The sequence below is a fragment of the Jaculus jaculus genome, chromosome 5, assembly GCF_020740685.1.
Source record: "Jaculus jaculus isolate mJacJac1 chromosome 5, mJacJac1.mat.Y.cur, whole genome shotgun sequence".
NCBI classification, from domain to species: Eukaryota; Metazoa; Chordata; class Mammalia; order Rodentia; family Dipodidae; genus Jaculus; species Jaculus jaculus.
In genome coordinates, this window is record NC_059106.1 from 3,898,039 (window position 1) to 3,920,441 (window position 22,403).

Below are 22,403 nucleotides of genomic sequence, written 5' to 3' on the forward strand. Positions count from 1 at the left end.
AACATTTCCATATAGGGACCTGGTGTTGAACTTAGACAAATGCCTTCCATCCCTCCACCTCTCTCCCACTCCCCACCAAAAAAAAAAAAAAAAAAAAAAAAAGGAAAGGAAAGCGAGCGGGGGGCGTCCTCCCGGCTGAGGGAATTCGGACGCGTCTCGGACGCTCGCTCGGAGCACTTCCGCGAGGGAACTTCGGGGAAACTTGAATCTGCGCCCCGCCCCGAGCGGCGGCCGGCCCGGCGCTGATTGGCCACCGCGCATGCCCGCGCCTGCGCACTGCCTCCTCCGCGCCGCCGGCCCGCCGCCCAGAGCGGCGCTGTCGGCCTCGGAGGTGTCGCGCGGCGGCGGCGGGGAAGCCGGCGGGCGGGCGCCTGTGGTCCGGGGGCCGCTCTTTGCCGGAGGGAGGCGGGGGACTGCCTCTCCAGCCCCGAGACGCTCCCCCGGCGCCGTAGTTGCCCAGGCCGGCGAGCGAGAAGCCGAAGGAGCCCCGACGCTCTGCCCCGGGTGCCGCCGCCACGGCTGCCATGATGGATCGGAAGTGAGCCTCGGGGCCCAGGCTGCCAGCGCCGGGCGCCTCCCGAGCCCGCTTCCCGGCCGGCCGCCCAGCCTGCGCGGGGCCGGGAGGGACCGAGGCCGTGCGGCGCGGCGCGCCGCTCCGTCTGGCGACCGCGGACTCCGGTTCCGGCTGCTTGCCCCGAGCCGCGAGCTGCGGGGAGTGGCTCCGGGCCTAGGGCTCGGGCTGCGCGGACGCGAAGATGGCCGACCCGGCCGAGTGCAACATCAAAGTGATGTGTCGCTTCCGACCCCTCAACGAGTCCGAGGTGAACCGCGGCGACAAGTACGTCGCCAAGTTCCAGGGAGAGGACACGGTGGTGATCGCGGTGAGTGACCCCCGGCCGGTCCCCACCCCGAGCCTCCCCATGGGCGGCGCGCGCCTGCGGGCCTGGCCGCGCGGAGAGGAGGGTCCTGGACGTGGCGGGGCGCCTGTTCCTTCCTGCGGGGTTTCGTGCGGAGAAAGCCTGTTCCGATGACTCCCACGGGCGGCCCAGGAACGGCCCAGGCCTGGGAGATGGGAGGCGCCTTGTCTCTCCGCCTGGACACTCCCCCACCTGGGGCTCTGCTGGACCCGGCCCCGGGAGCTAGAGTAGAGCACACTCCTTCGCCCGGGTGTACTCTGTGCGTGTGCGTGTGCGTGCGCGCGCGCTGATGGTGTTCCGCACCACTCCCCCCTCCCCAACTTGCCACTCAGAGTTCAGCTAGGACATTGAGGTACGCTGAGCCCAGCGATGCTGTCTTAATAGAGACTTCCTTTGGGGCTTGGGGAGATGGCTTAGCGGTTTAAAGGCTCTTGGCTTGCAAAAGACTCAAATCTCCAGTACCCACATAACCCTAAAGCCAGATGTGCAAGGTGTGTGCATCTGCACTGGGTTCGTAGTGGCGAGATGCCTTGGAGTACCCCGTTCTCTTCCTTACTCCTTGCAAATCAATAAAATATTTAAAAAACTAGTTGAGACTTTTTTTTTTAAAGAGGCACATCTGGATGTTGAAGTCAAGCAGCTACACTACATCAGTTGTACACCCCCTTATTTTGAGTGGGGCGGGTGGTGACTTTTCATTTTAACAGTAATACATGGGAAATTGAGGACTGTAACCAAAACAGTGACTTCGAAATAAGAATAATTATGTCTGGAGAGATGGCTTAGCGGTTAAGCGCTTGCCTGTGAAGCCTAAGGACCCCGGTTTGAGGCTCGATTCTCCAGGACCCACGTTAGCCATATGTACAAAGAGGCGCACGCGTCTGGAGTTCATTTGCAGTGGCTGGAAGCCCTGGCACGCCCATATTCTCTCCCTCTCTCTGTGTGTCACTCTCAAATAAGTAAATAAAAATTAACAAAAAAATTTTAAAAAGTAATAAGAATAATTATATTTAACCTTAAAATAGATCTAAGAAGATTCAGATTGGATCCAGTGTCACACAGATCTAGAATTGGACTCTTACCTGAGTTCCATGGGTCTCAGTGGAGGAAAACATAATCATGGCAGATCACTTAAACTATTATAAAAAAAACTTATTAAAAATTTACCATTATTACAGTAATACAAACACAACATCTCCTTTGAAGAAAATTAATCTTCATAATCCCAAAGCTAGTGAGATATTGTTTCTTTGTAGTGTGGAACATAACTATAGTTGACTGATCACTGTTAGGGAACCTAGAAAGTGAAGACCTTTTGAGATATGATCACTCTAATTCAAGGTTCTCTGAAAATAGCATCTGAGTTCAAGGAGACGAACAATGCATGGTTATATGAATTATAACTGAACATGAATTATAATGAAAAATAAGTTCACCTTTATTGGTCATGCCATGTGAACTTTTTTCTTCTGTTGTTGATTTTTGTGTTAACGGAATACTATATTTATTGTAGTTTGGGCTGTGCAATTTGGAAACCACAGGGAGGCATGGGAGATGGGACCTTATGGTTGGAAGAGCTGATATGAATCAAGACGAAAGTTGTTTGAAAAGTTTAGTATGTGGGATTCCAAAGTTTCATTTTAAAAAGTGAATATTAACACCAACTCTTAGTAGAGCTGGCAAGAAATCATTAGTTCACTTGCTAACAACTGCCGACTACTAGTGTGAAGACTGTCAAGCCGGTTCTTTGTTAACAAGTCTTCAAGACAAACTTGCTATAAATGACATCATAGTAAGGCAGAGATGTAGCGTGGAGAGCCTTCTTTTTAGGATGTGTGTTGTTCACGGAATCAGCCTGGAAGCTGGCAGTCCCTGGATGAGCTGTCACACCTGAGAGTTGTGATTACTCAGCTTTAAGAGTGGTTTACTCAGCAAAGCTACATTTTTTTTTCTACTTGTATTAAAATTGTCTTATTTCTCTAGGTTTTTGTTTGTTTAAACACATATAAATATCAAGATTATTTTATTGGATTGCCAAAATTAAGGATTCACAATATGTATAAAGTTAGACATGGTGGCTGATACCTATAATCCCAGCACTCACTGACTAAGGCAGGAGAATTGCTATGAATCAAGGCAGCCTGGGCAACAGAGTGAGACCTTGTCTCAAACGAACATAAAAACAAAAGCCAGGCTTGGTGGCTCACATCTGCACTTTAGTGACTAGTCACAGAGCATCATGGTGATCTTGAGGCCAGTCTGGGCTACATACTGAGACAATGACTTTAAAAAACAAGTAATTTTCTGGCATAGGCGAAATGTCATATGAAGAAAGATAAAAAGAAAACAATCACTACAGGAAACACATTCTATTTTGTTTCCTTTGGGAAAAAAACGTTACTTATAAATTGTTTTGAAATTCTGTAGTAATTTGAGTAATAGAAATAATGGATAGTTGATTGGTTGGAGAATCAGCAGGAACCTTTGGGTTATCATTTTGGTCAGGTCTTTTTTTTTTTTTTCCCCCCCCCCGAGGTAGGGTCTCACTCTAGCCCAGGCTGACCTAGAATTCACTATGTAGTCTCAGGGTGGCCTCAAACTCACGGCAATCCTCCTACCTCTGCCTTCTGAGTGCTGGGATTAAAGGTGTGTGCCACCACGCCCAGTTTATTTTTTTTTTTATTTATATTATTTGTGAGAGAGAGAGAGAGGTGACAGAATGAGAATGGGCTCACCAGAGCATCCTACCACTGCATATGAAATTCAGACACATGCACCACTTTATTATGTGCCTGGATTTACATGGATACTGGGGAATCAAACCCAGCTGGCTAGCTTTGCAAGCAAGTGCCTTTAACTTCTGAGCCATCTCCCCAGCCCCAAATAGGTCTACTGTCTGTATGGCAAGCAAACCTTTTGATCTTATTTCTGTGTATTTTGTGCAGCTTTCATTTGTAACTTAAATGTTTGGTAATGTGCCATATATACTACACTGAATGCAATGAATTATTTTATGAAAAATTTTAAAGAAGACAAATGTGGCTGGGCATGGTGCCTCACGCCCTTAATCCCAGCACTTGGGAGACAGAGTAAGAGGGTTGCAGTGAGTTTGAGCCACCCTAAGACTACACAGTGAATTCCAGGTCAGCCTGGTTAGAGTGAGATACTACCTCGAAAAAGGGGGAGGGTCTGGAGAGCTGGCTTAGTGGTTAAGGAGCTTGCCTGAAAAGCCAAGAGACCCAGGATTGATTTCCCAGGACCCACGTAAGCCAGATGCATAAGGTGGTGCATGTATCTGGAGTTCATTTGCAGTGGCTGGATGCCCTGGTGTGCCCTCCCACCTTTCTCTCCCTCTTTCCCTCTCAAATAATTTTTTTTTGAGGGGGGGGTTTCGAGGTAGGGTCTCACTGTAGCTCAGGCTGACCTGGAATTCACTATGTAATCTCTGGGTGGCCTCCAACTCTCGGCGATCCTCCTACCTCTGCCTCTCAAGTGCTGGGATTAAAGGCGTGTGCCACCATGCCATGCCCAGCTATAAATAAATAAATAAAATATTTTTTAAAAGAACACAAATGTAACTTATTTAAGTTAGAATTTGCCATAAAACAGGAGGACAAGAAAGGCAGTTTGCCATGTTCAAATGAGCTTACTGAAAACACCAAAATAGTTAATGGCAAAGTTACCTCCTTATCTACTTATATATCATAACATCATAAAAGTCAAATATACCATTTGCAGGATTAAATGTCTTTGGTCAGCATAGTTTCCAGGAGTGTCCAACTTTTTGACATTTATATGATAACATCACCTACAAATGTGTTTGGCCCCATTCGTAGCTGTCCTGGGAGGCTTGTGGCCCACAGGCTAGCACCAAAAGTAGCCTGGTATATATAATTCATTGAAATTAGAGGAGAGTTAAAGCTAATTACATTTTCTTGTCCATATCCTTGCCTCAAGCAAACATTTCCTCTTTCAGGTCAGTAACGATTATTGATTAATGTGAGTGGAAATTGGAAGAGGGGAGAGCTGTCTTCACATTCCTTTACATTTGTGGAATGTTAGTCCACACAGTCTAAGAAAAATCCGGTATGACACAGTTCTGTGCAGTTGCAAAAGAAGCTCACTGCTCAGAATTCAGACAAAGGTGGATCTTTGACAGAACAAGTATCCTTCAGAACCAGATCTGGTGTTCAGTCTGGTCTATGCAAACTCACACACTTAAATCTCAAAGTCTGGTTACAACTCAAATAAACATATTCCCATTTGCTTCGCCTTTCTGGAAGCCTGTCAGATACTGATGCATCTTGTGACTTTGAGTTGTAAAATTGAGTGCTTTTGAAAACAGTTACTGTTCCATTAAACATACATTTCAAGTCTAAGAACCAGAATGCAAAAGTTTTCAAAACATGATGTGTACTTTACCTTGATAAAATTTTTGGAAGATTGAATGTGCCTTAATTAACAAATAATTTTTATTTTACTGTCTTGTTTTTCATCCCTGGAAGTCAAGGTCAGTTAGTAACTTTATGGCTATATCATTACTCAAACATTTGTCTTAAATAATTAAATTATAATGTAGTTTTGCAATTTCATTCAGTACCATTTTAAAAATTCATTTGAGAGAGAATGAGAATGAGGAAAAAGAGAATGCACGTGCCAGGGCCTCTTGCCACTGCAAATGGATTCTGGATGCATGTGCCACTTTGTGCATCTGTCTCTATGTGGGTACTAGGGAAGTGAACCCAGGCTGTCAGGGTTTGCCAGCAAGTGCCTTTAACCACTGAGCAATTTTTCCAGGCCCTAACACTATTTTTCTTTTCTTTTCTTTTCTTTTTTTTTTTTTGGTTTTTCGAGGTAGGGTCTCACTCTGGTCCAGGCTGACCTAGAATTAACTCTGTAGTCTCAGGGTGGCCTTGAACTCACGGCGATCCTCCTACCTCTGCCTCCTGAGTGCTGGAATTAAAGGCATGCGCCACCATGCCCGGCTTTCTAACACTATTTTTTGATCAGTGATTTGGCTTCTCATCGGTCCTGGTTTGTTTTGCAGCTTCTGTGTTTCCTTTCGGCATTGTCATTCATATTTCAGGACAGCTGTGTTGCTAACTTTCATATGCTAGCTGCATAAAGTTCTCTTGAGGCAGAGTTTTATTATCATTATGCTTGGCATGGTTTTTTTGCTTATTAATTTATTTACCATAACAGGTCATACCCCTTTCCCTGGGGCTCTCCTCAGTGGGGTCATGGAGGTCTCACTCGGTCCCTGTGTGGTAGCAGGAGTGTGTGTAAGGGAATGTGACCATATCTTAGGGTATTCCTACCCATTCTGTGGCTCTTACAATCTTTCCCTCCCCTCTCCCACACTGTTTCCAAGCCGTGGCAGGCCTGTTGGCAGTCTGATTTAGTGTTGAGCTCTCTGTAGCCTCTGGAGTTCTGCTCTGATAGACTTTGGTTGATCACTCTGTCACCATCACCCTGGAGCTGGTGGTCAGACTAGCAGTAAGAGCAGTACTTGTGTCACCTCTTCTCTGCAACTTCTCCTGGGCCCTGGCGGATGTGGTAGAGGTGACATGTCTCTTGGTGGACAGCGGGCTATCAGTTATCTTATCGAAGGATCTTGGCTCTCCTGTTTTCTTCCCTGATTTGTTTGCTCCCAGGCATGTGCAGTAGCATGGGATCTAGCTCTCCTGCTCAGCTCCATCTCACAACAGCAGGCGTATCTTTTTGTAAATGGTTGAGCAGCTTTTTTATTGATGTTATTTGAGATACAATGCAAATTAAGATACTAATACAGTTAGTCAGAAATGCTGTCTTACTCCCAGTGGTTAATGATGTTTTTAATAAACCCAGGTCAAGCAATTCAAACAGCAGTTTTTTTTTTTTTAAATCCCTGTGTGTGTGGCCATCTGTGAGAGCAAGTGTGCACATGTCAGGGCACTGGTGTGGAGATCAGAAGATGATCCCATGTGTTGGTTTTCACCTTTTCCTTTGTTTTAAGGCAAAGTCTTGTTCATTAGCTTCTGGAATTCTGTCTGCCTCCCATCTCTCTGTGGGAGGGCTGGCATTATAGACACTGGTTACTTTAGTTTTGAGGATCTGAACTCAGGTACTCAATACTTGCATGGCATGCATTTTTACCTCCAAGTCATCTCTCAGCCCCTAAAACAGCAATTAAAATTTAAAAAATTTATTTGAGAGAGAGGCAGAGACAGAATGGGCATGCCTGGGCCTCTTGTTACTGTAAATGAACTCTAGATAGATGTGCCACTTTGTACATCTAGCTGTACATAGGTACTGGGGAATTGAACCTGGGCTACAGGCTTTGCAATCAAGTGTCTTTAACTGCTGAGCTATCACCCCACCTGTAAAACAGGAATTTTTTAAATCAGACATTTTTTGGCTGGAGAGATGGCTTAGTGGTTAAGGCACTTACTTGCCTGCAAAGCCAAAGGACCCAGATTAAATTCCCCAGGACCTACGTAAGCCAGATGCACGAGGTGGCACATGTGTCTGGAGTTTGTATGCAGCAGATAGAGGCCCTGCCATGCCCATTCTCTCTTTCTTCCTCCCTCTCTCCCTCCCTCCCTCCCTCCCTCTCTCCCTCTCTCTCTCTCTGTCTCTCAAATAAATAAAAATAAAAAAATTAAAATCAGACATTCTCACTTGCATTGCTACAGTCCAAAGATGTACTTAACATGCTGAGTAATGATCGAAGCATTTGTTCTCTACAGTTATGTCATTGTTTCTATAGGAGGAGAAAACTGTATACAGTAAAAACATTGCAGTTTCCTAACATACAATAGCCACAGAGTTTGGGTGGCATTCATTAGTACCGTGCAATGAGTGTGAAGACATGCAGTGTAGAGTCCTGTTGTGTGTTTAGAACCAAGGCTGCGAAAGTTGTGCCGTACAACAAGGGTTAGCGCTGCCAGAAACACTTCTCATTCGTTGCACATTTGCTTTCAAATTAGTCTACGGTTATTATATAGCAGTTCAGAACCTTTTCTGTTGCTAGGCTTTCCCCATCCCACGTTCAGTTACATGACCATATTTGGTCTCAACCAATAGTTTGAGAAGCCGGTCTTTGAGAGTGTCTGCATCCTTGTAACAATTACCCCAAGCTTTCACCCCAGACAGACCTCAAATGGCAGAGCAACATATGTTTGCACCAATACCAGTTGGAAGGGCCAGTAAGTTTATCGGGGTCGCTTACAGAGCGGGCTGGAGAGGAGGGGTGGTGATTTATAGAAACATGTCATCCCCAAAGCAGCCACTTTGATGGGCCTTCCTGTGTCAGATTTATTCCTGGGCTGCCCTTCCCTCGGCCTCAGGATGAGAGCTTACTTACAGAGTGTGGGGCTGCGTCAGGGAGCTCCTTGACCCTGTCCAAGCAGCACGCGAGTGGGGCTCCAAGTGCTGGAGTGACCCCTGCAGATTGCTCCTTCTCAGTCTTGGGGTAAGGACCTACAGAACATGGAGACTCCATAAAGAAACCACCTCAGTGGAGCTCATTTCTTGATCTTTTGTCCTCTGCATATTCTTTTTTAACATTTGTAATTTTTAATATTCTTATCTTACCAAGGCCACTGAGACTTTGTGCATTACTGCATAGAGCTGGCCCAGGGGCCGCCTGAAATCTCAGGTGGGGTGACCGTCTCCACACCTTCTCTCATAAAGCTGGCAGAGCTGTTGTTCACTGCTTTCCATGTGGAGGAATTTGGCCATACAACAGACAAGAATTATGAGGTGTATTTTCTAAGAAGCAGGCCTTCTCTTCACAGCTAAGACCTAGGAAGTGTTTTAGGTAGCACCCCTTCTGTCATGAGTATTACGGGTTTTGGGACCCACCTTTCTCAGAAACAGCTAGGAAGCAACCAGATGCATAAAATACCAGAGCTCTTTGCCTCTTCTCAGCTTTAGATGTTCCCTCCTAAGTCACTAGATCACTCCTGCGGTGTTCAACCTTCTCAAGACTTGCCCATCTAGACCACCGCCACATTTTCCGCTCTTCTTGATGGCTTTCCATTCTGTCACTGGTGGTTTTCAGCTTTGTCTTGACTTCACAGTTACATTCTCCTTCCTTGGTTTGCATGCATTTTATGTTTGGACTTTTTTGTTGCTGTTCTGTGCCTCTGGTTCCTTCCTAGCTATGTCAGTGCTTCACCGAAAGTGGGTTTTGAGTGCCTGCTGTTCAGTTTCCACCAGGGACCCACAGGTTAAGAGACCGTTCAAAATGAGTTGCCTTTCTCACTGTGTTCACATTTGCATTGGATCCCAGCTCCTGTACTTCAAACTTAACGACTTCCTGTGGTTTCTTGAGTGCCACAAGCTCCTCTGGCCTTAGGATCTTTAAACACCCCGTTACTAATGCCTGGATTGCTTTGTTCCACTACCCCAGCAGGTTTTGTGACTACTATTGAAGAGAGTGACAGGGAATTTGACACCTTATTCTTCAATTCTTTAGCAAACCTTCTCCAAGACTGGTTTTCTGCTCTCTTCCAGACTCAGGTCTGTCTGTCTTTTTTTCTTCCCCAAGGTAGCGTCTTACTCTAGCCCAGGGTGGACTCAAACTTACAACGATCTTACTACCTCTACCTTGCGAATACTGGGATTTAGGGGCCTGCATCACCACACCCAGCAGAGAGAGAGAACGAGCACACCATGGCCTGGCTGTAAACAAAACTCCAGAGGCGTGTGCCACTTTGTGCCTCTGGCTTTATGTGTGTCCTGGGACTTGAACTCGGGTTATTAGGCTTGACAGGCAAGCGCCTTAACCGCTGAGCCCGGGTCTTTTCTTATATACTCCCTGCACTGTCACAACAGGTCAGCATGAGTCAGGTGTAGTCACTTGATTATTTGTCTGATCTACGCCAGTACATCAGAGAGATTCTGTCTTGGTCAGCATGGCATTTTGCATGCATCAGTGTTTGTTAAATGGAAGAATGATTGGGAAATTGATAGAAGAAATGAATACCTGAAGGTAGTAGAATAAATGGAATAGTACAAACAAAATTGATGGAAGTTTTAATTAATTAACAGCTTTTGAGCCTTTCAAAGTTCTAATTTTCTTATCTGCAAAAGGATACTGGTATTGGAAATAGAAGCTTGGCCTGGTGGCACTGGCCTGTAATCCCACCTGTTCTGCAGACTGAAGCAGAAGGACCAAAAGTCACGACTAACTTGAGCAACTTAGTGAACCTTGTCTCAAAATAAATCCCCCCAACTTGATAGAGCTCAGTAGTACAGTGTTTGCCTAGCAAGAGGGGGTCCTAGGCTCAACAGTCCCCAGTACTAGAGAGGCAGAGGGAAATACACAGTAATCCTTCCCTTCCCCTAAGGATATATAGCAGATAATAAATAAGTTATATGAAATTATTTGTATGTAGAATATATATTTACATATAGAATATATATATTTTCTTTGTTCTTGCTTTTTGAGGTAGAGTCTCACTGTAGTCCAGGCTGATCCAAACTTAACTGTAGTTCCAGGCAGGCCCTGAGCTCAGTGATCCTTCCACCTCTGCCGCCCAAGTGCTGGGATTAAAGGCATGTGCCACTATGCCTGGCAAAGGCAGTATTTTGAAGGTCAGGTATATTTTCGCATCTTTATAAGCACTTAGAAACAGCCTCTTATCTTGACTCCTTTGTGTTTTCAGTCCAAGCCTTACGCATTTGATCGGGTCTTCCAGTCGAGCACATCTCAAGAGCAGGTCTACAATGACTGTGCAAAAAAGATTGTTAAAGGTAAGTGTGTATAATTTGCTTAATCCCGTTGACTTACTTCTGGCATTGAGTAAAATTTGTTTTATGATCTATCTTTCCACTTACCAAACATTTACTTTTCTTTTAATAATCCTGTCTCCCACATTAATTATAGAAGTTTAAGTAACAAAAATTATGAACTCAACTAGCAGACATACTGTACTTCTTACTCTCCATGATCTCGTTATATCCGATGCCTAGTGTGGGGTGTTGTAGGATTGTTACATGCTTGTTCTGGAATGTGTGCTTTAGCTAGCTGGTCCAGGAGCATTTCCAAAGTGGCATTTCTAGAAATGGAACAGCATGAGAATGAAGACAGACTGACTAGACAGATTTCTGAAACATGGAAACAAGCATTCTGTCATCTTCCCATCCAGTATTCTTTCTTTCTAAAGGCACAACTTACAGTCAGCATCCTTCAAAATTGACTAGGGATTGCCAGAGTTTAAAAAGGTAACTTGTATGGTTTTGATTTTATATTTTCTACTGCCATAGCAGAGAGGGTCCCAAGTGGTTATCTGGAGTTACTTCCCAGTTACTGTAACAGTTCTTTTTATCAAAGGGACCCTACCGCTAATTAGGCTGTAATTTATTCTGTTTATTGACAGCTCTTGTTAGTTTGTTGCAGAAGTCTTATGACATTTTCCTATTCAGTGTGTTGGGATTGAATGTGAAAGTGCAGGAGCTAGTCCCCGCAGCACAGATAGTCCATCTAAGTAGCAGGAGAGAAGGCACAGGCAGGAGCAGCTTGAGGTCACCCTGGGCCATGTAGTGAAGTCCAGGGCAGCTAGGGCTACATAGCAAGTCCTTGTCTAAAAAAATGAAAAAAAAATGTAAAGACCCCCAAGCAAGCAAGCAAACAAACAAACAATCTTAGTGGGCGATAGATGCCAGGTAGGACAGGGGACTGCTGTAGTGGCGTGTTGGGAATGGAAGAAGGTGTGTTTAATCCACCTTCTGAAGGCAGTGCCGTTAGCAGTAGAGTTGGCAGCCACACCCAGCACCAGCGAGCCCAGCGGTGTCTTAGTAAGGTCATATTCAACATGGACATTAAGTCACCAGGAGAGTTTGAAGAACTGGGTGTTGCAGTCTTCATAAAGTGAGAGAATAGTCTGAGGGTCTGTAACTGTGATGAAAAGAATGAGCAGTGTTGGCTGTGTTGTAAACATCAAGGAACATCAAGGGAACATGATTATATTATGTTCTTTGATTGTGACATACCTTTTTCATCAATCAATATAAGCTTAAGTTTATATTATCTTTTGTTTCATTTTTTTTTCTGTGTGTATTTTGTAGTGTCAGGGTCAAACTTGGGGCCTTCCCCGTGTTAAGCACATGCTCTCCCGCTAAGCCACTTCCCCAGCCCAAAGTCACACTCCCTTTTAGATAATCAGTGATTGAGAGCTGGGGTAGGGCGCAGTGGGCAAAGTGCTTGTCATGCAGGTGGGAGCTCCTGAGTTTGTGTCCCACAGCCCAACTCGGAAAATGTCATGCAAGCATGAGGACCTGACTTGGGATTCCACAACCAGTTCATAAAGCTGGATGCGATGGTGCACGTCTGTAATCCCAGCACCGTGACTGTGATGGAACCTCCGAAGCTCACAGACTGTGCAGCAGCAGCAAACCAAAAGCTCCTACAGGGTAGAAGGTGCAGACTGACACCCAAGCTTGACCTTAGCCTCTACCCACAGCCACACACATACACACAAATTTTTTTTTATTGACAGTTTCCATACTTACAGATAATAAACCGTGATAATCCCCTCCCTCACTTTCCCCTTGACAAATCCACTCTCCACTAGCCTCTCTTTTATTTTGATGTCATCATCTTTTCCTCCTGTTATGAAGGTCTTGTGAAGGTATTACTAGGCACTGTGAGGTCATGGATATCAAGGCCAATTTATGTCTGGACAGTTGGATTGTAAGCAGTCCTACCCTTCCTTTGCCTCTTATATTGTTTCTGCCACCTCTTCTGCAATGGACCTTGAGCCTTGGAAGATTTTTTTTTAATTTTTTTGTTGTTGCTGTTCATTTTTTATTTATTTATTTGAGAGCGACAGACATAGGGAGAAAGACAGATAGAGGAGAGAGAGAGAGAATGGGTGCGCCAGGGCTTCCAGCCACTGCAAACAAACTCCAGACGCGTGCGCCCCCTTGTGCATCTGGCTAACGTGGGTCCTGGGGAACCGAGCCTCGAACTGGGGTCCTTAGGCTTCACAGGCAAGCGCTTAACCGCTAAGCCATCTCTCCAGCCCCAAGGAAGATTTTTTTTATTATTATTAAAAAGCAATGATTGGTTCATGAATTCATGAACAATTTAAATGTGCAACTTTTTCGGACATGTGCTATGGCCAGATTTAGACAACACTCCATACTTGTACATTGCAGCATAAGCATTTCAAGTGCAGATTGTGTTGTTTATTTTAGCTCTGATGATATTTTAGTTTTGATTTTTTTTTTAGCTCTGATCTTTTTTTTTTTTTCTTTTGGTTTTTCAAGGTGTAGAGTGTCATTCTAGTCCAGGCTGACCTGGAACTCAGTATGTAGTGTCAGAGTGACCTTGAACTCACGGTGATCCATTACCTCTGCCTCCCAAGTGGTGGGATTAAAGGCGTGCACCACCATGCCCGGCTCCATGTTTTATTTTTTACTTTGTAGTTAATTTTACTAGGGATCTACTAAGTTGACTGTTGCTATAGTTGATAAGTCTATGATGATGTCAGGAACATAGAAATGTGAAAAATGTTCTAAATGATTTATAAAATGCTTAATGAGTCATGGTCCTTAGCCTAAGTTTCTAAAAATTGGAAAGCTGTCAAGTTCTTTTTTTTATTTTTATTTGAGACAGGGTGGGGGAGGAGAGGAGAGGAGAGAATGGTGCTCCAGGGCCTCTAGCCACTGCAGACAAGCTCCATACATATGTATCACCTTGTGTATTTGTCTTACAAGGGATTTGGAGAATTGAACCTGAGTCCTTAGGCTTCTCAAGCAAGTGCCTTAACCACTAAGCCATCTTTCCAGCCCTGTCTAGCTCTTATTTGTTAAAATACAATAATAATAGATGAAAAACTTGAATCTTTTTTTTTTTTTTTAAAGAAATCATAGTGCCTGACTCTGGTATTTCTCTAGAGTACAAAATAGGGCTGAAACAAACAAGAAATGAAATTAGCTTAACATTGTTTTCCCTTAGTGAAATTTTAGTATACATGTCTGTATCATTTTTTTCCCTTTTTGTAAAGGAGTACAGCCAGACAGTAAGGAAGGTGGGGCAGGAGCATAACAAGCTCAGGGCCAGCCGGGATTACATAGTGATACTGTCTTGAAAACAAAACAGGCTAGTATATTTTCAAGTTACTCATTGTCTGTTACCTTTGCCTTCTCTGCCCTACTTAAAGCACCTAGGAGAGCTTAATTTATGGACTGTAAGAACTAGAAACAGGCTTATTAAATCAGTCTCTCTCACCTTATAATTCTTCTGTAATTCCTTTTAATTCTATTAACTTTAAAGTCTAGGCAGTTTTAAAAAATATTTTTCTTTAATTGTATTTATTCATTAGTGACACACAGAGAGAAAATGGATGGACCAGGACCTCTACCCACTGCAAAAATTCCAGGTGCATGCGCCAACATGTGCCTCTGGCTTTTATGGGTTCTGGAGAGTCAAATCTGGGTGCTTAGACTTCATAGGCAAGCACATTAACTACTAAGCCATCTCTCCAGCCTGGCAATTTTAGTTCTGCTGTGTTTTGAAGATAATGTTTATGAATTATGGCAATAAAGTAGCAATATCTCTGTCATAGACAGTGAAAATTCATTATTCATTATATCACTGCATAAGACATTAAAAGCTCTTTAAAGTCTCAGATTTTTTTGTGAGTATGTGTAAAAATTTGATAGTGTCCTACTGATTTGTATCTCATGTCACCTGGTTACAAAATCTTTCAGGATGCTTTGAAATCTGCTTCCTGCTACTTTTACTGCTTCATTTTTGTTTATAGTTTTAAGATGACACACTTTGTTGTGTGAGATGCCCTTTCTCAGAAATCACTGTATTTCTGCTTTACTATTAGGAAGTAAGCTGAGAGTGGAAGTTCCTGTCTTGCAGTATGGTTAAGAGTTGCTCTGACTGCGTGACTGCTAGGTTATCTGACCTTTCAAAGCCTCCGTTTTCTCTTCTGTAGAATAGGAAGTCTTGTGAGAGTTAGGCATGTAAGTTTTCCCCTCTGCATTGTGAGGGTAAATTATTGTCTTAATTTAATTTTGGGGTTAAACCCCTAAAAATATTCCCTCTATTGGAGACTTCCAGCAAGTATTAGAAGGCTTTTGTTGCTATTTCCTCTCACATTTCTTGTTTTGTGATTTTTGTAGGACAATGCTACTTGGGCTGTGACTTTTTCTTTTGTCTTTATTCACATACTCCTCGTTATAGAGGAGTCTGTATGTAGTAGCTAGCAGGGCTTGTCCTGGACAAGAATATAAACAAAGCAGAGTTACCAGTAAGCCCTTTGACTTAAGGTGTGGGGTAGGTGGTAGGGACCTCATAGTGGGAAGAAGGAAATCGAGTACATTGCTTTGTTAGAAATTGTTGGTAGGCAAAGATCAGCAGTGTGGTAGAAAAAGTCCCCCCTCTTGTCCACAGTGGCTGCTTCAGTTTGCACTCTCACCGGTGGTGGGAGGCTCCTCTTCGCCCGTACCGTCACCAGCATTTGTTGTCACTTGACGTTTTGATGATAACCATTTTGACTAGGGAGAGGTGGAGTCTCAAAACAGTTTCATATTGCATTTCCCACATGGCTAAAGATGTTGAACATTAAAAAAAAAATACTTATTGGCCATTTGTATTTCTTCTTTTGAGAACTCTGATCAGTTCCATGGCCCAATTTTTTGGTTGGGTTATTTTATCTTTTTGTTACTTAGTTGTTTGAGTTCTTACGTATTCAAGATACTCATCTCCCAGCACTCAGGAGGCAGAAGTAGGAGGATCGCTGTGAGTTCGAAGGTCACCATGAGACTACATAGTGAATTCCAGGTCAGCCTGGGCTAGAGTGAGAACCTGCCTTGAAAAACAAAAAACAAACAAAAAATATTCATCTTCTGTCTGATGTATAGCTGGCAAAGATTGTCCCTATTCTTTAAGTTTCCTTAGCTGTACAATAGCTTTTTAGTTTCATAAGGTCCCGCTTGTTGATTGCTTACCTTATGTGCTGGGCTATCGGTGTCCTATTCAGAATATCCTTCCGTATGCCTATATCTTGAAGTGTTCTTGCTTTTTCCTGTCATTATTTCAGGATTTTGGGTCTTACTGAGGTCCTTGACCTACTTGGAGGTTTGTTTTGTTTTGTTTTGTTTTTGTTTGTTTTTTATTTTTCAAGGTAGGGTCTCACTCTGATTCAAGCTGGCCTGGAATTCACTATGTAGTTTTAGGGTGGCCTTGAACTCATGGCAGTCCTCCTACCTCTGCCTCCCAAGTGCTGGGATTAAAGGCGTGTGCCACCACCCGGCTTTGGAGTTTATTTTTTTAAACCTGTTTTATTTATTTATTTGAGAGAGCATGTGTGCCCATAGGCATATCAAGGCCTCTTATCACTGCAGATGAGTTCCAGACGCATGTGGGCACTGGGGAATTGAACCTTCACAGGCAAGCACCTTAACTGCTAAGCCCCTAGAGTTTATTTTTGTGTATGGTAAGAGCTCAGGGTCTGGATACCTGTGAATATCCAGTTTTTCCAGTACCATTTGTTGAAGATGCTGTCTTTTCACCAGTATGTGTCTTTGGCCCCTGTCAAAATCAGGTGGCTGTAGTTACATGGAGTTATACCTGGATCTTCTATTCCATTGATCTGGGTGTCTGTTTTTGTGCCAATAATGTGCTGTTTTTATTCCTATGGCTTTGTAGTATGGCGATACTTCTGACAGCACTCTCCCTTCCCTCCCTCCCTTCCTGTTTTTCACTGTAGGGTTTCTCAGGCTGACCTGGACTCCACTGTGTAGTCTCAGGGCGGCCTCAAACTCCCAGTGATTGTCCTGCCTCTGCCTCTTGAGTGCTGGGATTAAAGGCGTGCGCCACCACGCCCGGCTCTTTTTTTTTTTTTTTTTTTTCTTTCAGGTTTATTCTTGCTATCTGGGTTCTTTGGTGTTTCCATGTGAATTTTAGGACTATCTTACTGGAATTTTAATTGGAGTTGTGTTGAATCTGTATATTGATTTTGATGTGATAACTGTTTCCATGATATTAATCCTTCCAGTTCACAAGCATGGGAAATCTTACCATCTTTGCTGTCATCAATTTCTTCCTCAAGAGTGTTTTAAAGTTTCATCATAGAGGTCTTTTATTTCCTTGGTTAGGAATATTCTTAGGTATTTAATTTTTGTGACTATAATAAATGGGACTACCTTTTCTTTTTTTTTTTTTGATGTAGGGTTTCACTCTAGTCTAGGCTGACCTGTAATCTGGAATTTATTCTGAATTCTCAGGGTGGCCTCGAACTCAAGGCGATTCTTCTACCTCTGCCTCCCAAGTGCTGGGATTAAAGGCATGCACCACCACACCTGGCTCTGGGACTATCTTCTTGATGTTTTCCTATGTATGTTTCTTATGGTATATAAAAAGGCTATATTTTTGTGTGTTTATTTTGTATCCTGCAACTTGGATAAAGTTGTATATCAACTCTAAAAGTTTTCTGGTAGAATTTTGACAGTCTTATTTATAGAATCATATCAAATGCAACTAAGGATATTTTGGCTTCTTCTTTTCCAATTTATAGCTATTTTATTTTTTTCTCTTGCCTCATCACTCTAGCTAGGATTTCAAGCACTATATTGAATAGTAGTGCAGAGAGTAGACATCTTTGTTTTTATTCCTGATCTTAGTGGAAATGCTTCCAGTTTTTTCCATTTGGTATGATTTTGGCTGTAGCTTTGCTATTTATAGCCTTTATTATGTTGAGATATGTTCCCTCCATGCCCATTCTCACCCATGTTTCTATCATGAAGGAATGTTGGGTTTTGTCATTGGCCTTATCTGCATCTGTTCAGATGATCATGTGATTTCTGTCCTTGGGTCTGTTAATGTAATGTATTTACATCTATTTTATGTGTGTTGAACCATCCTTGAATCTCTAGAATAAAACTCACATCAAGGTGGTTGGTAATTTTATTTTTATTTATTTGAGAGAGAGAGAGAATTACCCACAAGGGTCTTAAGCTATTGCAAACAAACTGCAGATGCATGCACCTCCTTGTGCATCTGTCTTATGTGGGTCCTGGGGAAACAAATCTGGGTCTTTGGGCTTTGCAAGCAAGTGCCTTAAATGCTAAGCCATTTCTCTAGCCTTGGGTGATGTTTTCTATATGTTCTTGAAGTTGATTTGTATTTCATTAAGAATTTTTATCTTTTTAAATTTTTATTTTTTATTTTTAGAGAGAGTGAAACAGAGAGAGAATTGGCACACCAGGGCCTCAGCCACTGAAATTGAACTCCGGACACTTGTGCCCCCTCGTAGGCATGTGCGACCTTGTGCTTGCCTTAACTTTGTGCCTCTGGCTTATGTGGAATCTGGAGAGTCAAACATGGGTCCTTAGGCTTCTAAGGCAAGCACTTTAACCTCTAAGCCATCTCTTCAGCCCCAGGCTGCTTTTAAATGTAAAAAGAAAAGATTTTGAGATGTTGTGACTTAGTATTTTTCTGGGTAGATGTCTGCATTGAATAAGAAGCACTTAGAAGAGGCTTAGGAGCAAATAAAGTCCTGGAGTAGATGCTCCAGAGACAGGACTTTCAGTGATGAGATCAAGAAAGTTGTGGTGTATTAGTCATTATTATTATTCACACTTGACACTTTAAAATTTTTTTTAATTTCTATTTTTTATTTTTTTATCTTTTCACAAGTTTTATTAACATTTTCCAAGATTATAAAAAATATCCCATGGTAATCCCTCCCCCTTGCACTTTCCCCTTTGAAATTCCACTCTCCATCATATTACCTCCCCATCTCAATCATTGTACGTACATATATACAATACCAACCTATTAAGTACCCCCCCTTCCTTTCTCTTCCCTTTATGTCTCCTTTTTAACTTACTGGCCTCTGCTACTAAGTATTTTCCTTCTCACGCAGAAGCCCAATCATTTGCAGCTAGAATCCACATGTGAGGGAGAACATGTGGCGCTTGGCTTTCTGGGCCTGGGTTGCCTCACTTAGTATAATCCTTTCCAGATCCATCCATTTTTCTGCAAATTTCATAACTTCATTTTTCTTTACCACTGAGTAGAACTCCATTGTATAAATGTGCCACATCTTCATTATCCACTCATCAGTTGAGGGACATCTATGCTGATTCCATTTTCCAGATATTGTGAATATAGCAGCAATAAACATGATTGAACAAGTATCTCTAAGGTAGTGAGAAAAGTCCTTGGGATATATGCCTAGGAGTGCTATAGCCGGGTCATATGGTAGATCTATTTTTAGCTGTCTTAGGAACCTCCACACTAATATCCACAATGGCTGGACCAGATTGCATTCCCACCAGCAGTGTAGAAGGGTTCTTCTTTTTCCACATCCCCGCCAATATTTATGCTCATTTGTTTTCATGATGGTAGCCAATCTAACAGGAGTGAAATGGAATCTCAATGTAGTTTTAATCTGCATTTCCCTGATGACTAGTGACGTAGAACATTTTTTTAGATGCTTATATGCCATTCGTATTTCTTCCTTTGAGAATGCTCTATTTAGCTTATAGCCCATTTTTTGATTGGCTTATTTGATTCCCTATTATTTAACTTTTTGAGTTCTTTGTATATCCTAGATATTAATCCTCTATCAGATGTATAGCTGGCGAAGATTTTTTCCCATTCTGTAGGTTGCCTCTTTGCTTTTTTCACTGTGTCCTTTGCAGTACAAAATCTTTGTAATTTCATGAGGTCCCAGTGGTTAATCTGTGGTTTTATTGTCTGAGCAATTGAGTTTGTATTCAGAAAGTCTTTGCCAGGACCAATACGTTGAAGGGTTTCCCCTACTTTTTCCTCTAGCAGTTTCAGAGTTTCAGGTCTGATGTTAAGGTCTTTAATCCATTTGGACTTAATTCTTGTGCATGGAGAGAGAGAAAAATCTGTTTTCATCCTTCTACAGATACATATCCAGTTTTCCCAACACCAATTGCTGAAAAGGCTGTCTTTTCTCCAATGAGTATTTTTGGCATTTTTATCGAATATCAGGTGGCTATGGCCTTGAACTCATGGCAGTTCTCCTACTTCTGCCTCCCAAGTATTGGGATTAAATGCATGCACCTCCAAGCCTGGCTCACTTTTAAAAAATATTTTATTTTTATTTATCTATTATAGTCAGAGAGAGAGAGAATCGGCATGCCAGGGCTTCTAGCCATTGCAAATGAACTCCAGGTACATGTGCCACCATGTGCAGCTGGCTTACATGGGACCTGGAGAATTGAATCTGGGTCCTTAGGCTTTGCAGGCATGCACCTTAACGCTAAGCCATCACTCCAGCCTCCCCGCCCCCCTTTATTGTTTAAATATGTCAGGCGCTTCTGCTTGTGTACAGTGTATGGGAGAGGATTTCTAAAAGGAAGACAGCTATTGGAACTCTGTCCCAATCAAGATGTCAGGTCTGATGCCCCTGTGTGGGTTCTAATTGATTTTTTTTTTAAATAAGGTTACCCACTTGCATTGTTTTTATTTATTTATTTATTTATTTATTTATTTATTTATTTATTTATTTATTTATTTGAGAGCGACAGACACAGAGAGAAAGACAGATAGAGGGAGAGAGAGAGAATGGGCGTGCCAGGGCTTCCAGCCTCTGCAAATGAACTCCAGACGCGTGCGCCCCCTTGTGCATCTGGCTAACGTGGGACCTGGGGAACTGAGCCTTGAACCGGGGTCCTTAGGCTTCACAGGCAAGCGCTTAACCGCTAAGCCATCTCTCCAGCCCCTTGCATTGTTTTTTGAATGCAACAGATTTTTGTAGGTTTGTATCTCCTGTATTAAATAGTTGTCATCTATTCAGTGACTATCTTACGCCTGTTATTATACCTGGCTTTCATGGGCTTCTTTTTTCTTACTGTGGTTTTCTGACCTGAATGTTGATCACTGAATCCATCTTTGATTTTCCACATGTAGCCTGCTGTGTGTTTATTCTAATTCTGTGTTCCTTGAGAATGCAGTTATCAAGAGCATGTCTGTCAAAAGAGACTGGGTTTACATCCCTAGCTCTATCTCACTAGCTGTGGAACTGTAGGCAGGTAATTTAATTCCTCTGTGCCTCAGTTTTCTGACCTATAAAATAGAACCTAGTAATAACTTGTATAGGATTTTGTGAGAATTAAATACATGAATATGGGGCTGGAGAAATGACTTAGTTAGTAGTTAAGGCACAAAGCCTAACCACCTGGGTTTGGCTCCCCATTATCCACGTGAAGCCAGATGCACATGCATCTAGAGTTTGTTTGCAGTGGCTAGAGGCCCTGGTGTGCCCATTCTCCCCTTCTCTCTTATCTTTCTCTGCTTGCAAAGTAAATAAAATATTAAAAAATACACAAATACATGAAAATTGGCTGTAGTCTGACCTGTTGCAAACTCAAATATTAACAATAATTTTATGTAATATCTCACTTCTGTTTCTCATAGCCTTCTCAAAAGACATTTTGTTCTAGAGAAAGCTGAAGTTCAGAGAGAGTACGAACTTTTAGAAGGTAAAGTGCTATTGTTTCAATAGCTAGCTAGTTTTTTTTTGTTTTTTTTTTTTCTGGTTTTTCAAGGTAGGGTCTCATTCTAGCTCAGGGTGGCCTTGAACTCGCAGGAATCCTCCTACCTCTTCCTCTTGAATGCTGAGATTAAAGGTTGTGTGCCACCATTCCTGGCTTAAATTTACTTTTTAATTTCTATTTATCAGAGAAAGAGAATGGGTGCACCAGGGCTGTTCGCCATGGCAAATGAACTCTATAGATGCATGTGCCACCATGTGCATCTGGCTTACATGAGTTCTGGGTAATCAAACCTAGGTCCTTAGGCATCACAGCCTTTCCAGCCCTTTCTGCTTTTAAAAATATCACAGGGAGCCGGGCGTGGTGGTGCACGCCTTTAATCTCAGCACTGAGGAGGCAGAGGTAGGAGGATCGCTGTGAGTTCGAGGCCACCCTGAGACTACATAGTGAATTACAGGTCAGCCTGGGCTAGAGTGAGACACTACCTCAAAAATATTTGTGCGTGTGTGTAAGTTACAGGGGCTGGAGAGATGGCTTAGTGGTTAAGGCACTTGCCTGCAAAGCCAAAGGACACAGATTCGACTCCCCAGGACCCACATAAACCAGATGCGCAAGGGGGTGCACACATCTGGAGTTCGTTTGCAGTGTCTTAAGGCCCTGGTGTGCCTATTCTCTCTCTCTACCTGTCTATTTCTGTGTCTTCTCTGTCAAATAGATAAACAAATAAAATATTTTTATTTAAAGTATCACAGAACTGTCTCCCTCCTTTTGTCCCTCCCTATGTCACAGGGGCTGGAGAGATGGTTTAGTGGTTAAGGCACTTGCCTGCGAGCCTAAGGACCCAGGTTTGATTCTCCAGGTCCACATAAGCCAGATGCACATGGTGGCACATGCATCTGGAGTTTGTTTACAGTAGCTAGAGGGCCTGGTGTGCCCATTCTCACTCTATCTCTTCCCTTCCCCCTCCATCTCAAATAAATAGATAAATAAAATGTTTTTTTTTTTCTA

The 22,403-nt window shown here is 42.9% G+C and overlaps 1 protein-coding gene across 1 annotated transcript in view; it reads left to right on the forward strand.

Moving 5' to 3' along the window:
* The first annotated feature begins 693 nt into the window (after positions 1 to 693).
* Kif5b (kinesin family member 5B) overlaps positions 694 to 22,403 on the forward strand; it is a 60,913-nt gene continuing 39,203 nt past the window's right edge. Inside the window, exons 1-2 of the mRNA XM_045148998.1 lie at positions 694 to 881; positions 10,571 to 10,658. Coding sequence (XP_045004933.1) covers positions 756 to 881; positions 10,571 to 10,658 — 214 coding nt within the window. The 5' untranslated portion in view covers positions 694 to 755. The remainder of the gene's footprint in view (positions 882 to 10,570; positions 10,659 to 22,403) is intronic.